Source organism: Loxodonta africana, chromosome X (assembly GCF_030014295.1).
Source record: "Loxodonta africana isolate mLoxAfr1 chromosome X, mLoxAfr1.hap2, whole genome shotgun sequence".
In the NCBI taxonomy this organism is placed as follows: Eukaryota; Metazoa; Chordata; class Mammalia; order Proboscidea; family Elephantidae; genus Loxodonta; species Loxodonta africana.
Genome location: NC_087369.1, coordinates 175,683,919 through 175,699,676, shown reverse-complemented (window position 1 = coordinate 175,699,676; position 15,758 = coordinate 175,683,919). Strand labels below are relative to the sequence as shown.

Here is a 15,758-nt window from a genome sequence, read left to right as displayed (position 1 = left end):
GAGACTCTCCTGGTCGGCGCTGGAGACCCGAGGGGGTGGCGCGGGGCCAGCGTTGGCTGAGCACCTACCCCTCCGTTACACACGTGCATCCATCTTTGTTTGCGGGACCCCTGCGGGTCACCCCGGAAGGGAGGGTAGGGTTGCGTGGGAGGGCCAGGGTCAGAAAGAGGCGGGGGCGGGTGGGGCGGGACTGACGAAGCCGGGATTAGCAAACTGCGCTCTGCGGGGTCTCTGGGACAGCAGGCCGGCGGCGGGGTGGGTGCCCCTGTGGTGGGACCAGAGCTGAGAGCCAGGGCCAGAGCCGGAAACGTGTTCCGTGGACAGGGACGAAGCCGTCGAGGAACGGTTGGGGCTGTGGACGTGCTGTCTGAGAAGGATGCAGGCTAGCCAGCGGTGGCGGCGATGGGGCCAGGCAGAGCCAGAAGGTGACGCGGATCAGTGGCGGCTGCGTAGGTCAGAGTGGACTCTAACAAAGAAATTATATATAAAAAAGAAAATTACAGAAAATATCCCTGTTGGTCCTGTTGCGGGCCCCTGGGGTGTGTCCTAGAAGTTGCAGTTCAAAGTGGTAGCGCCCTGGCACCCGATCAAACATGCCCAAGCTTGGAGGGCCTCGCCCACACCCTCTCCCCTGAGGGGCCAGGTCCGCTGCGGGGCAGTGGGGAGGGTTGCCGGGCCCTGGCAGCGCCTGGGAGACGGAGGACACATGAGGCGGACTGGGAGGACAGGGGGCCCTCTCCTTTCTGGGGTCCCGGCCCCCTGGCTGGCCCTAGCGCCACCAAGCTCCGTCTTCTGAGGCGGGCCCAAAACAGGCAGACGAGGGAGTGGGGGCGGGGAGTAACGCTGCCGGGATGTGGGGGCCCTGTGCGCCTGGCCGGCGGGGCCAGTTCAGCAGCAAGGAACCAGGCCCAGAGTAGGGCCCCAGGGACCCCAGGGGGGAAGGGACCCGAAGGAGCAGGGGCCAGGGCAGAGCTGAGCTGTCGGAAAGAGAGTGAGCTCTTGGAGGGGTCAGACAGTGGCGGAGGGCAGACCAAGGAAGGTCCTGCCTGTCCCGGGCCGGTAGGGGCGGGACTGGGGCGGTGCCTGCAGGAAGCACCGCCTCCCCCAGGGACCAGCTGCCCAGTGGCTTGGACCGTCTAGGACGTGATGTCGGGTACGTGCGGAGCCTTGAGCGGCCTCCTCCCTGGCCTGGACACAAATTGGGGGTCACAGACAGAGACGCAGGCCTGGCAGTATGTGTGGTGAGTTCATGAGTGGACAAGCCTTCACCCCCACCCTAGGTGCCCCTGCTGGAAGGTGGTGTGCCTGTGGTGGGCATGTGGGCACAGCAGGGGTTTGTGCAAGCTGCAGTTCCCAGAGGCAGTGGCCCTAGGGTGTGCAGGAAATGCATGGAGCCATGTCTCAGATCACCCAGGCTGGTCCTTCCTGTCGCCACAAGGGCATAGGGAGGAGGATGTTGGGTCAGACTTGGAGCCAGTTCTCACACCCGGCGGCTGTGGAAGCAATAGTCCTAAGCCTGGGTGCCAGGAGGTAGTAACACCTACACCTCAGAGCAGCCACCTTGGCATTTAGAACCTGTAGGCCTGAAGCTCAGCCTGGCAACACCACCAGGCAGGGACCATCCACCTGCTGCTTGAGCTGGAGTCTCTCTGATGACAGCAGCTGGGCTCTAGTCCTTGAATTGCCAAAGTGCAGTCACCACTCTGGGACTGTTCGTCGAATTTCCCTCTGAGTGTGGCTACCACTGTCCCTCCACTGAACCTCCCAGTGTGCCCACCACTGTCCCCACACCGACCCTCTCAGTGTGGTTGGCACCATCCCTCCCTGGTGGTGGTGGGGAGTCCCTGGGACAGGCTGTCCATCCAGTGTGTCCTTGCAGAGAGCAGCCGGGAGGACGAGGTGCCCTAAGAACGCGGCTCTCCTTACCCAGCCAACCTGAATGTTCATGTCAGTCTCAGTGCCCCCTTCATGTTGGTCATCCTCAAGGGTGCCTTTGATCACTTTGGCCAGGGCCCACTCCCAGGGACTGAGGTGTCCGGAGCTCCCAGCCCGTGGTAGAGGTGGGCAGGGCCTGAGAGGTTGGATTGGTTCACCAGGCTTGTTGGCACAGCCCGTACCCTCTGTCCTTGCTACCTGTGGGGTGGTCACCTGCAGGCTGTGTCACAGGTCTTTCACTGCAAGGAACAAAGGCCCAACTCGAATAGGCACTGGCAGTCGGAGGCGGGGCTAGGCTCCTGCACCTGCCCAGGGTTTCATCCCAGACCAGCCTCCTTCCATCTTCAAGTCTTGGCTCTGTCTTCAGGCTGCCGCACTTTGTTCTTGGGAGATGTCCATCAGTGGCACTTGGGACCACATCCTTCTTTGGTCCCGCCCGTCCTCCATGGACAGAACATCAATCCTTTCAGTCAGTTGGACTGGGCCATTCAGGCTGTGGGTCACTAACAGCCATCTTAGGAATATCAGGTGCAGACTAGGCTTGTGGCAATCAGGATCCACGCCGGACTTGGCGATGAGGGGGTACCATGCCCTGAGGCAGACATCTGAACAAAAAGGGGTCCTCCTAGCAAGGAAGAAAGGGGAAAGGCTGCTGGGGGGACAGTCCATCAGTGTCCATTCTCCAGACATGCCTTCAGGTCACAGGGACCCACAGCAAGAGAATCACCAAAGGGTGAGGACCAACACCAGAAGGAACCATCTAGGCGTGCCCAGACATCCTGGGGAGGGAAAGACACAGCCATAGGCCAGTGCTCAGCTGGGCTGCCCCTCACTTTCCACTGCCTGTTCCCACTATGCGGCCACACTCCCTCACCCCCTGACCAGTATTAGGCTTGGGTGGGGGTGGAGGGGCAGCGAGGTATGTCCTTTCCGAAGTGGATTTATCCTTGGGGCACCTAGACCTTTCTGTGATGCCCCAATTCTGTCCTTTTCCCAGACCTCTGGGTTCCTGATCCCTGTATCCATATGCCTTCTTGATATCTCCACTTGGATTTCTCACGATGCTTCCAACTCAACACATCCAAAATTGAACTCTTTCCAAGTCCCCAACCACAGCGAATGGCAATAGGAACTAGAACGAGATGACATGCATTCCTACATATTACTATTCAGAGCAAAGATGCAAAGGCCAGAAAGTGGAGACTTGTCCCCTGCTCATCGGCCACACCCTATCATTCATGTTGCTTGGTGAGGTCTGTTTTAGGTCTGTTGGATCTACCTTATCCACTTCACTCCCTGCCAATACTCCAGTCCAGGCCACAGGACAACCCCAATGGCTCCTCGTTAGTCTTCCTGTCCACTGAATTCTGCCATATTCTCTTTCTTAGAAGTGACTCACTAAGTCTAGCCTCCACTCAAGGGGAGAGGAGTTAAGCTACACCGCTTGAAAGGATGAATAACAAAGAATTTGAGGGCACATTTTTAAAACCACCACAATGATGACGAATAAAGGAGACATCTAGGATAACTTTGCATCAGGTACCATGACAGGGTCGACTGGAGAGGAGATAATACTTGAAGCAAGGGACCCGTTTAGGGGCCCGTGGAGTAGTCTGGCCCCAAGTGATCTTGTTCAAACCTAAGTCAGGTTCTGCTTTCAGTAATGGTGAAAGAGCTCCTATGAGACCAACCCTCCTGCAGATAACAAGTATAAACCGGCACAAGATATTTTTAAAACATTTCCTGAAGGCACAAGGGGCTAAGAAAGAGGCACACATCACAGGGGAGTAAGCACTAGCAAGAAGGGAACAGCATTGGGTGGGTTTCCCGTTTGTACAGTTTTCAGTGTGTGAGGGCAGGTTGCAGAGTGCACCACGCTGGATGGCTAAGGCTCAGCTAGCGAACCAAAGGGCAGCATTCAGGGCAACCAAGCAGGGGAAAGTGATAAGGGAAAGCCTGGAAAAGAGAGAACCACAGAGAGGGAGCCCCAAATGTGGCATAAAAACCTTGCCCAAATCTCTGGGTCACACCTCATCTATGCAAGCACAGGGCAGACTCCAAACAAAAGAACTGAACAGAGATTTCAGTTGATGCCTGCCACGGGGGAGACAGAGTTTGGAGTTTGAGTTTAGGCAAGTTAACTGCCTGCTAAAACAACAACAACAAAGCCTCTTTGGACAAACATAACAGGAACCAAGAAGCCAGGGTCACTACACATATTCTTGACAATGTCCAGGATGCAATAATAAATAATAAATTACTAGAAGCAACAAGAAAATGTGTCATATTTAAGAGAAAAGGCTTTCTAGGGAAACCGGCCCTGAGATGACCTTGATACTATAATTTACTCAATGTTTTCAAAGCGGCTGCTATAAATATGCTTAAGGACATAAAAAATGCTTATAATGAATTTAAAAATAGGAAATTTCAGTATGGAAAAACAACCTATTGAAAAGAACCAACTGTTAATTCTACACCCGAAAACTGCAATATCTCAATTGAAAAATTCACTGGATAGTCTAAGTAACAGATCGCAGATGATTGAGAAGAATCACGAGCTTGAAGACAGACAAATAGAAACGACCTGTTCTAATAAAACAAAAGAAAAACAAGTATAAAAACACCAGAACCTCTGTGAGCTGTAGGACAACGTAAAAATATCTTACACTCGTATTTGGTATTCCAAGAGAGGAGAGAGATAATAGGGGAGATAAACTACTTGAAGAAGTAATGACTGAAATTTTCCAAAATTGGGTGGACAATTTACAGATTCAAAAAGGTCAATAAATTCCCAGAAGAATAAATATGAAGAAAAGCAACAACTAGATGCCTTGTAGTCAAATGACTAAAAACAATGAATAAAGAGAAACTACTGAAATCAGCGAGAGTTAAAGGAGCTACTACATGTAGGCCAACGTTGATATGAAAACCCACTGAATTCCCATCAGAAACAATGGAATAAACAATGGAACGACATCTTTAAAGTGCTGAATGAAAAACGATCTTTCAGCCCAGAACTCTTTATCTAGGGAAACTATCCTTTAACAGTGAAGGTGAAATAAGGACATTTCCAGATACATTAAATCTGAGAGAATTCATCAACAAAAATGCACTAAAAGGAATGCTAAAGTAAGTCCTTTGATCTCTGGGTAGGAACAAAGAACAACAGAACAACAAAAACGGTAAATATGTGTGTAAATATAAAAAAAGTTACTCAATTTCTGTATAATACGAGTTTAATTAAAAACAACAGTGTATTGTAGAATTTATAATATCTGGTGAGGTCCACGTGTATAGTCACCGTTTATGTTGATGAAAAAAGGTATTTGCAATGAAGAAGTCGTTGGTTTCACAAAATTCTATCATGCTATCTCCTGCACTGTTTCTATCACCAAGGCCATATTTTCCAATTACCAATCCTTCTTTGTTTCCAACGTTCACATTCCAATCACCAGTAATTATCAATGCATCCTGATTGCATGTTCGATGAATTTCAGATTGCAGAAGCTGGTAAAAATCTTCAATTTCTTCATCTATGGCCTTAATGGTTGGTGTGTAACTGGTCTTCCTTGTAGGCGTATGAATATTATCCTATCACTGACAGCGTTCTACTTCAGGATAGATCTTGAAACGTTCCTTTTAACAATGAATGCAACACCATTCCTCTTCAAGTTGCCATTCCCACCATGGTAGACTCTATGTCCAATTCAAAATGGCCAATACCAGTCCATTTCAGTTCACTAATGCCTTAGATAGCAAAGTTTATGCGTTCCTTTTCATTTTTGATGATTTCCCATTTTCCTAGATTCCTACTTCATACATTCCAGGTTCCGATTATTAATGGATGTTTGCAGCTGTTTCTTCTCATTTTGAGTCGTGCCGCATCAGCAAATGAAGGTCCCGGAAGCTTTACTCCATCCACGTCATTAAGGTTGACTGTACTTTGAGGAGACAGCTCTTCCCCAGTCATCTTTTGAGTGCCTTCCAAACTGGGGGGCTCATCTTCCAGCACTATATCAGACAATGTTCCGCTGCTATTCATAAGGTTTTCACTGGCTAGCGCTTTTCAGAAGTAGACTGCCGGGTCCTTCTTCCTAGTCTGTCTTAGTCTGGAAGCTCAGCTGAAACCTGTCCTCCATGGGTGACCCTGCTGGTATTTGAATACCAGTGGCATAGCTTCCAGCATCACGGCAACACGCAAGCCCCGACACTACGACAAACTGACAGACACATGGGGGAGGTTAATAGTAAAAGGGTGCAAAAAGTAAGCATAAAAAGTGGGAATGTCTACACTAATGTCAGATAAAGTAGAGTTAAAAACAAAGAATATTACTTAAGATCAAAGGAACATTTTATAATGATGTAAGAGTCAGTTAATCAGAAACACATAGAATTCAGAAATGTGTATGCACCAAATAACACAGCTTTAAGATCTGAAACAAAAACTGACAGAATAAAGGGAGAAATAGACAATTCCACAATTACAGCTGGAGATTTTCATTATCAGCAATTGATACTAGATAAAAACTCAGTAAAGATATAGAAAATCTGTATGATACTTTCAGCAACAATAGAAAACACACTATCCAGAAAATTAACAAAGCCACAAGTAGGGTCTTTGAAAAAAGCAACAAAAGCGATAAATCCCTAGCAAGACAAATCAAGAAAAAAGAGAAAGAACGCTAATCACTAATACCAGGAAAGAGAGGGGGTATTACTACAGATCATATACACATCAAAAAGATAATGAGGGAATATTATGAACAACTATATGCCAGTAATTTCAACAGCTTAAATAAAATTGTCAAATTCCTTGGAAAGAAAGCAGTATACCAGAATTGACACCAGATCAGAAAATATAAATAGCCCTATGTCTTATAGAGAAATGTTTATTATCAAAAAATTTTCGTAAAAAACAAACAAAACAGTACAACAACAAAATCCTCCAGGCTCAGATGATTTTGTGAGTGAATTCTAGCAAATATTTAAGGAAGAAAAATCACCAATCGTACACAGAAAATAGAGGTCGTTATTGATAGCTACCATCGAGTCGGTTCCAACTTACAGCGGCCCTATGTACAACCGAAACAAAACACTGCCTGATCCTCTGCCATTCTCACAGTCGTCGTTACGCTTGAGCCCATTGTTGCAGCCACTGTGTCAATCCATCTCATTGAGGGTCTTCCTCTTCTTCTATGACCCTCAACTTAACCAAGCCCGATATCCTTCTCCAGGGACTGATGCCTCCTGATAACGTGGTCAAAATATGTGAGATGAAGTCTTGCCATCCTTGTTTCTAAGGAACATTCTGGCTGTACTTCTTAGAAGACAGATTTGTTTGTTCTTCTGGCAGTCCATGGTATATTCAACATTCAGGCATCAATTCTTTTTGGTCTTCCTTATCCATTGTCCAGCTTTTGCATGCATATGAGACGATTGAAAATATCATGGCTTGGGTCGGGCACACCTTAGTCCTCAAAGTGACATCTTTGATTTTTGCAAAGCAAATAATCTGTTACTAAAACCTGACAAAACTGTATATTATTTATATGTATATACACATACATATATATATATATACATACATGGAAACCCTGGTGGTGTAGCAGTTAGGTACTATGGCTGCTAACGAAGAGGCTGACAGTTCGAATCTGCCAGGTGTTCCTTGGAAACTCTATGGGACAGTTCTACCCAGTCCTATAGGGTTCCTATGAGGCAGAATCAACTCCACAGCAGTGGGTTTGGTTTTGTTCAATATATATAATACATATATGATGAAATTACAGAAAATATCCCACATGAACAGAATAGCAAAAATGCTATCATGAAATCAAATTCAGCACTATATATTAAAAAAAAATGTGTTCTCATTGCGTATTTACAGATGAGGGCCAGAGATGTTCAGTGATTTCTGCAAGGCCATGCAGCTGGTAGGTGACCCTACCTCTACCTGATTCAAAACCCACACTCTTCCCAATGCAATGGCATCCTAGGTGGTGAGGGCTGGCTTTGCAGTGGAAGGAGTTGTGATGAGGCTCCTGGGCGGGGAACAGCCAGCCTGGGTCCCTTGTGCAGGTTCCAGGCTTGATTGGGACAAGGTGCAAATGCAGAGTGTCCCAGGGGCCTGGTCTAGGGTCCTCTGCCCCGACTTCCGGCTTCCATAGCCCCGACCTGCCTCCAAGTTGCTACAATGAGCTCTCCCTCCACCGACTTACTTCCCCAAGTCCCCCCCACCCCCCTCCTTGTTGCCAGGCCATTTTGCTGGTGGCAGGCCAATGGGTGCAACTGTTGCCTCTGGAGGCGGCCAGAGTTGCCAGGCAGACCCTTACCACGCAGGTCCCGGTGCCATGACAACACGGACGTCTCCTTACGTGCTCTCCTGCTGCGCCCCCCGCACTGAGACGCGAAGTCGGCCTGCCTCCGCTCCCCGGGGGCTTCTGGGAAAGCCGGGAAGGCCACGTGGCCTTGGCGAAGAGGATGCCGGGAGGCACGCGGCTGAGGCGCGTTTCCGGATCTTTCTGAGGGGGTTCTGGAGGGGTCCGCGGCCGGAGGCGCCGTTTCCCCAGGGTCGTGGGAGCGCACGCAGAGTGGTAGGAGGTGAGCGCAGAGGGCCTTCTCTGTGGAGGAGCCGGGAATGACCGAGCCCTGGGTCAGGTTAGGGCGTCGCCGGGCGGGGCCTGAGGGGACTGGCGGCCGGAGTCTGGGTAGAGCACGAGGCGGCGTGGGGGACCGGCAGGCTCGAGGGCTGGCTGAGAGGGATCCCCGGTGATGAGGGCCCGAATAGGGTGCTGTCGGAGAAGGGAGAGAGGGGTCCCGGCCGCAGGGCTGCAGATGGGGGGGAGGACTCCCGGCCCGGAGGGTTGGGGGCACGGAAGGGGCAGTTCAGGTTGTCGGGCGGAGTAGGGCGTGGAGGGGACTCGCGTGGTTTGGCGCTGAGGGTGAGGGGAGGGACGGCCTCCTGGCTACAGGGAGGGGTAGGGCGGGGGCCCCGGGGGCTGAGGGGGGGAACTGGAGGCTGCGGCGGGGTGCGGCGTGGTGACCCCCGGTTGCGGGCGTCTGGGTGGGGCTTGGGAACGGGTCTCCTAGCCCACCCACGGCAGAGGGGAGGGGAGGACTATGGGCTGCGGGGGGGGGGGCTGCAGGGGAGGGCTCCTGACTGAGGGTGTGGGAGGTGCAGGGAGGGAGGGTGCTGGGCTGTGGGCGTAGGCTGGCGGGGTTTCCCTGGTGTGGAGGTCAGCAGAGTAGGGGAGGGCTACCAGGTGTGTTGGGTGGGGCACAGGACAGGAGGATGAAGCTGGGGTCGGGAATAAAAGGCTTCCAACTATCTGTAGGGGGCAGGGGCTCCAGCTGCTGCGGTCGGGTGGGGGGGCCTCATGGGGGTCTTGGCTCCAGGATGCTGCCTTGCAGGGCAGGGGCCCCAGGCCCTCCATGTGGGGTGGGGGGGGGCATGGGTTGCAGTGGGGGCAGGGGATGGGGTCTTGGCCTCCTCAGAGAATATACGTTCTTTACAAGGGCACAGTGTACATTCACCTAGGTATACCATATGCCAGACCACAAAACAAGTCTCAATAAACCTAAAAAGATTGAAATTTTACATAATAAATTCCCTGAGCACAGTGGAATTCTACTAGAAATTACAAACAAGAATGTATCTCCAAATATTTGGAAATTCAGCATCATATTTCTAAAAACCCATGGGTCAAAAATGGAAGCACAATGGATCTTAGAAAACATTTTAAACTGAGTAATAATAAAAATGCACTTTACCAAAATTAGCGAGAGGCAGCTAAAGAAGTGGTTAGAGGGAAATTTACAGCTTCCAGCGCTTGTACAGTGAAACGTGCGAGGGCCGGAACTTGATGGGGCTGCCTTGTTTTTCTGGATTTCACAAGTTTTCCACCTTTGACAGGGTGCAGTCTTACCATTTTTCTATCACTTGTTTTACTGGAAAATATTTTTCCTTCTCTGACAGGTTCCCACTTTATACAGTTTCTGCCTTTCACAGGAAGAAGAAAGGTTCAAAATCAACGACCTGATCTTCCATCTGAAGAAGCCAGAAAAAGAAGAGCAAGGTAAACCTTAGATAAGTAGAAGGAAAGAAATAACAGTGATAAGATCAGAAGTCAGTGAAATAAAAAACAAACTTAGAGACTATTAACAAAGCCACAAGTAGGTACTTTGGAAGAGTAACAAAGCTGATAAACTTCTTTAGCAAAACTAATCCAGAAAAAAGAGAACAGTAATCACCAATATCAGGAACAAAAGGGGTTTTTACTACAGATCATGTAGACATTAAAAGGATAATCAGGGAATATTAGGAACAATTTTATGCCAATAATTTTGACAACTGAGATAAAATTGACAAACTCTTTGGAAAAAAAGCAACTTACCAAAACTGATACCGGATCAAATAGGAAACATAAATAGCTCCATATCTTGTAAGGTTAAGTGCTTGGCCACTAACCAAAAGGTTGGCAGTTCGAATCCACCCAGAGGCTGTGTGGGAGAAAGACCTGGTGATCTGCTTCTGGAAAGATTACATTCTAGAAAACTTTATGGGGCAGTTCTCCTCTGTCACATGAGGCCTCTATGAGTCAGAAATGCGTTCGACGGCAACTAACAACAAAACAACATATCTTGTAAAGGAAATTATTAATGATAAACTTTCTTAAACACACACACACACACACACACTCACACACACACACAATAACAAAACAGAACAAGGGAGGGGGAGGAGATCCAGGCTCCTGGTTGTGGGAGGGAGGCGTGAATTGCAGCAGTTAGAGTGGGGGGAGGTAGGGAGAGAGGGAGGCCTTGACATATCTGTGGGCAACAGGAACTGGGCCTGGGCAGTGCGTCCACAGGCCAGGGAAACCACGACTCACCCCCCATCTGGTTGTCCCCCAGGTCCAAGGCCATGTCGCTGGCAATGCTGCGGGACTGGTGCAGGCAGATGGGCGTGAACACACAGCGCTCGCTGCTCCTCTTGGGCATCCCGGAAGACTGCGAGGAGGACGAATTCCAAGAGGCCCTGCGGGATGCCCTGATGCCCCTGGGCAGGTACCGCGTGCTGGGCAAGGTCTTCAGAGAGGAGCTGGGAACCGAGGTTGTCTTGGTCGAATTTGATGACTACTTAAACCGCAGCTTGATCCCCCAACAGATACCAGGCAGAGGGGGGCCCTGGAGGGTAATCTGCCTGTCCCAGGTCCCTCATGCTGAGTTAGAGGACACACCTGCTTTCCTCGTACAGCCTCAGGGGCAAGACGCGGCCAGAGGGGCAAGTGAGGCAGGAATCGCAGTTGAGGCAGAAGCTGCAGGTGTGGCAGGAGCTGAGACAGGGGTCTCAGATGAGGCAGAAATCCCAGCTGAAGGAGGAGCCGCAGGTATGGTAGGAGCCCAAGGTGAGGCAGGAGCTGAAAATGTGCCAGGGGCCCCAGGTGAGGCAGGAGCAACATGTGCGTCAAGAGCTGCAGGTGAGGCAGGAGCTGAGAATGTGGCAGAAGCTGCAGGTGAGCTAGGGGCCCCAGGCGAGGCCGGGGCCCCGGGTGAGGTGGGGATCCCGGGCGAGGCGGGGGCCCCAGGTGAGGTGAGAGGTGCAGGTGAGGCAGGGACCCCAGGTGAGGTGGGAGCCCCAGGTGAGGCAAGAGGTGCAGGTGAGGGGGGGGGCCCAGGTGAGGGGGGGGCCCCAGGTGAGGTGAGAGGTGCAGGTGAGGCGAGGGCCCCAGATGAGGTGGGGGCCCCAGGTGAGGCGAGAGATGCAGGTGAGGCGGGGGCCCCAGGTGAGGCGGGGGCCCCAGGTGAGGCGGGGGCCCCAGGTGAGGCGGGGGCCCCAGGTGTGGCGGGGGCCCCAGGTGAGGTGGGGGCCGCAGGAGATGCAGGCTATGAGGATGTGGCAGGAGCGCTAGGTATGGCAGCAGCCCTAGGTGAGGCAGGGGGCACAGACGAGGCGGAGGCCTGGGCCCAGCAGTGGAGACACGCCCTGCAACCCGTGCTGGAGAGCCTGGCCTACCAGGAACTGAGACCTTTTTCGGGGCGAGAAGAGCCTGGCCCTGGGGAAGAGCCCTTTGAGAGCTGGCTGGACCACACTTATGACATACTATACTTGTGGCGCCACGTGTCGGAGAGGGAGAGGAGGAGGAGGCTGGTGGAGTGCCTGAGCGGCCCGGCCCTGGACCTCCTGTGTGGACTCCTGGCAGAAGACCCTGACCTCCCGGTGCAGGACTGCCTGGTTGCGCTGGTACAGGTGTTTGGGACCCAGGACACGCGTGTGACTGCGCGGCTCAAGTTCCTCACCTGCGCCCAGGAGCCCGGGGAGAGCCTGTTTGCCTATGTGATTCGCCAGGAAGGCCTGCTGCAGACAGCCGTGGAGAAGGGGGCGGTGCACCCGGCCATCGCAGACCAGGTGCGTGCGCGGCAGGTGCTGATGCGAGCTCACCCCAATCGCACGCTGTACAACAAGCTGAGGAGGATGCGCATGGAGGGGCAGCCTCCTGGCTTCATGGCGCTGCTACGGCTCATTCGGGAGACTGAGGCATGGGAGGCTGCCCATGCCAGGAGGGAGCCATCCCAGGCGGAGGAAGAGGCCCATGCAGGCGGTGGAGCCCCAGCCGTCATCCAGGCCACCCCAGGCAATGAAGAGTCCGCCGAGGAGGCATCAGCCAGCGAAGATGCCGCCCCAGCCAGTGATGAGGCTGCCCAGGCGACCCTGGCCACCAAAGACGCCGCCCAGGCCGCCCTGGCCAGTGAAGATGCTGGCCAGGCTGCCCCGGCCGATGAAGATGCCGGCCAGGCCGCCCCGGCCACCGAAGATCCCACCCAGGCCAGTGAAGATGCCGCCCAGGCCGCCCTGGCCAGTGAAGATCCTGCCCAGGCCAGTGAAGACGCCGCCCAGGCCACCCTGGCCACCGAAGACGCCACCCAGGCCGCCCTGGCCACCGAAGATCCCGCCCAGGCCGCCCCAACCAGTGAAGATGCTGCCCAGGCCAGTGAAGATGCCGACCAGGCCACCCTGGCCAGTGAAGACACCAGCCAGGCTGTCCCAGCCAGTGAAGACGCCGCCCAGGCCGTCTCGGCCAGCAAAGATTCTGTCGAGGCCGTCCCGGCCAGTGAAGATGCCGCTCTGGTTGTTCCAGTCAGCGAAGACACCAGCCAGGCCGTCCTGGCCGCTGAAGAGGCCAATAAGGCTGTTCACAACACCGAGGAAGATGAAAGCGTTCCTGCCCCAGCTCAGGGGGGCAGTGCTCCAGGGGCAGGCCCGGGAGGTCCGGGTAGTGGGCCTGAGGGCCTGGCCCAGGGAGTGGTAACCCTCACCCCATGACCAAGAAGCTAGGTTGGCCCAAGGATGGGGCAGGCTTTGGGAAGCTCCGTCCCTGCTGCTGCTTGTGACTCAGTTTCCTTGGCATGTTGATGTATTCTTTGCTATGTTTTCCAGTGTTGTTCTCTGCCTGTCCCGTGGGCCCACAGGGCAGGGCCATGCCCCGGCAAGTGGGCTAGGGAGGGGTCCCCCAAAGTGAGCGGACGTTGCCAGAGTCCATGGTACTGACAGGAGGCAGAGCCTGGGGCCCTCAGGAAGGCAGAGGTGGCAGGGGTAGGGCCGCGGTGTGGGGGTGCCTGAGGTTCCCATCAGGGACCCCAGGAGGAGCGAGGCCTCGTGGCCTCTATTGGTGGTTACATGTTCCCTCTGTTGTGATTCCTTTCCCTTCAACGGTTGCAGCGTTTCTTTTCAATAAATCTGACTGAGTGTTTCCGCTGAGTCTTGCCTCTGCTGTGGGCAGCGGAGGGGAGGGCCTGCTTCGGATGGGGATGGGGGCAGAAAATGATCCCTGCCTGGTCCCGCGGAGCCATCCCCCACTGAGACTAGCAGGCTGTGACACAAGGAGGGCTTTTCTTCTATTTTCAAGGTGAATTTTAATATTTTGGAGTTCTGCTGGTGCTCAGCTTGGGATGGTCCTCTCCCCTGGGCCATCCGGAAAAGGATGGGGTGATGCTGGTGGGAAGATGCCATTGGCACCTAGTGCTTGGGGATCAGAGCTGCTAAACCGTCCTGATGCACAGGGTGGCAACATGCAACAAGTGTCCTGCCCAAGAGGCCACCAGCCCCTTTGGTGAGAAAGCCAGTTTGATGGTACTGTTTGTGGGAAAAACTCTAAATGTGTTTTAATTTGAGATACCCTAAAGCATGAAGATCTGGCCGTGAAGCAGCGACGACAAGAGACTATTTAGCAACTGCAAGTTTCTAGGTACTTGTGTGGCTTCTGGGAGAATGGGTGCGAACACATACATTTACCGAAGGGGCCAATTCTGCCCCACAAGCCCTGCTGTTACTCCGTTGTTTCTAGGACAGTCCCCCTGAAGTTCCCAGCCTCCCCTGGGCAGTGCCGTGTGACCAAGCCCCCGGCCCTCTTCGAAGGAAGCGTAACAGGAAAGAGGCTTGTCCCACTTCCCAACTGGTGCTGTTGCATTCTTTCAGCCCCAGAGAGTTGTCACAGATTGGACACGTGATGGTGACCATGCCCACAACTCACCCAGTGAGGAAATTTGGGGAATGGGTAAGCCCTGCCCATCCCCAGAGATGATCAAGTTCAGCAATAACATTTTCTACCACCTCACACGGGAAGTCTTTACTTCTCAAACGGTGGGATACACCTAGCACCAAAGCCAACTGCTCTGTACGTTTCCACTTATGGCACCACCCAGCCCTCCGCCTGGCTTAGCAAAGTGGCTTTGGCCTGGCCCCTGCCCTTCCACCGGGGCGTGGGGCTTGGCAGGCAAGGATAGACAGGCCGGGCTGGGCTCCCAGGCTGCCTTCTGGGGGCACGGGGGTGGCCACGCGCACACCCGCCTTTCTCCTTTCAGAGGAAAGCCAGGAGAAGCTGCTGGGTGCTCAAGCCCTCTGGCAGTCTGGGTCCCTTCCATTTCTCCCTCATTCCCAAGGCCACTGTGGAACCAAGAGCTGCTGTCCACCTCTGGCCCGCTGTGGGGCAGAGCCTCTGGAGGAGAATGGGGGCCCACAGGACTGGGCAGGTCTGGATGAAAGTCGGGAGGGCTAGCGTGCTCTAGGCTTGGGGAGCTCAAGGTACAGGGCCTGGGGGCCAGGGACAGAGCGAGTGAGCCTCGGCCTCCCGTCTCTGGGAACAGAGTGCTGTGGCTGAAGGCTGAGGGGGAGCCAGTCTGGCAGAGAGAGGGGAGCCCCCAGCCTGGTATGCACAGCAGGGAGCAACATCCCTGGCTGAGAAGTCCTCTCAAGCCCCATGTCAATTTGGGATCTTTCTGCAGACTGCTGCCAGCTGGGTGGGTCTGGTCACAGAGGAAAGCCTTCGAGAGAGGGGCGAAGAGTCCCTGGGATCCGGGGGCGGGGGTGCTCTAGACACACAGCTTGAGTGTATGCACGTGTGTGCGTGCGTGTGTGCAGTCTCAGGATGTGATTTCATGTGTGGACATGCGTGTGTGTGGTGTGCAGATGTCTGTGTAAACATGTGCATGTCATTGCATGTGTGGTGTGCATGTGTGCATGTGGGTATGTGTGGTGTGCATGTGTTCACACTTGAATGTGATTAATGGATATATGAGTGTGAATGGTGAACGTGTACACGTGTGTGTGGTGTGTGGTGTACGACTGCATGTGTGTACGCATGTGCTGTGTGTGGTATAAATGTGTGTGCAGGTATGTGCACAGGTGAGTGTGTGTGTGCATGTGGCGTGTGCACAGGTGAGCGTGTGTGCACGTGGGTCTGCATGTGTGCATGTATGGGGTATGCACAGGTGAGTGTGTATATGCACCTGTGTGGCATGCACAGGAGGGTGGGTGTGTGTGTGTGTGC

The 15,758-nt window shown here is 53.2% G+C and overlaps 1 protein-coding gene across 1 annotated transcript; it reads left to right on the top strand.

Annotated features, from left to right (window-relative positions):
* The first annotated feature begins 10,655 nt into the window (after positions 1-10,655).
* LOC104847084 (paraneoplastic antigen Ma6E-like) lies at positions 10,656-13,255 on the top strand. Its single transcript, XM_064278502.1, has 3 exons — positions 10,656-11,219; positions 11,304-11,789; positions 11,844-13,255. Exons 1-3 carry the CDS (start codon positions 10,856-10,858, stop codon positions 13,253-13,255), a joined length of 2,262 nt encoding a protein of 753 aa, XP_064134572.1. The 5' UTR covers positions 10,656-10,855.
* Positions 13,256-15,758: the final 2,503 nt, after the last annotated feature.

Coding starts and splice junctions, on each gene's coding strand:
- LOC104847084 (XM_064278502.1), top strand. CDS start 10,856: ATGTCGCTGGCAATGCTGCGGGACTGGTGCAGGCAGATGGGCGTGAAC. Junction 11,220..11,303: donor AGACGCGGCCAGAGGGGCAA/GTGAGGCAGGAA, acceptor CAGAAATCCCAG/CTGAAGGAGGAGCCGCAGGT. Junction 11,790..11,843: donor AGGTGTGGCGGGGGCCCCAG/GTGAGGTGGGGG, acceptor CAGGAGCGCTAG/GTATGGCAGCAGCCCTAGGT.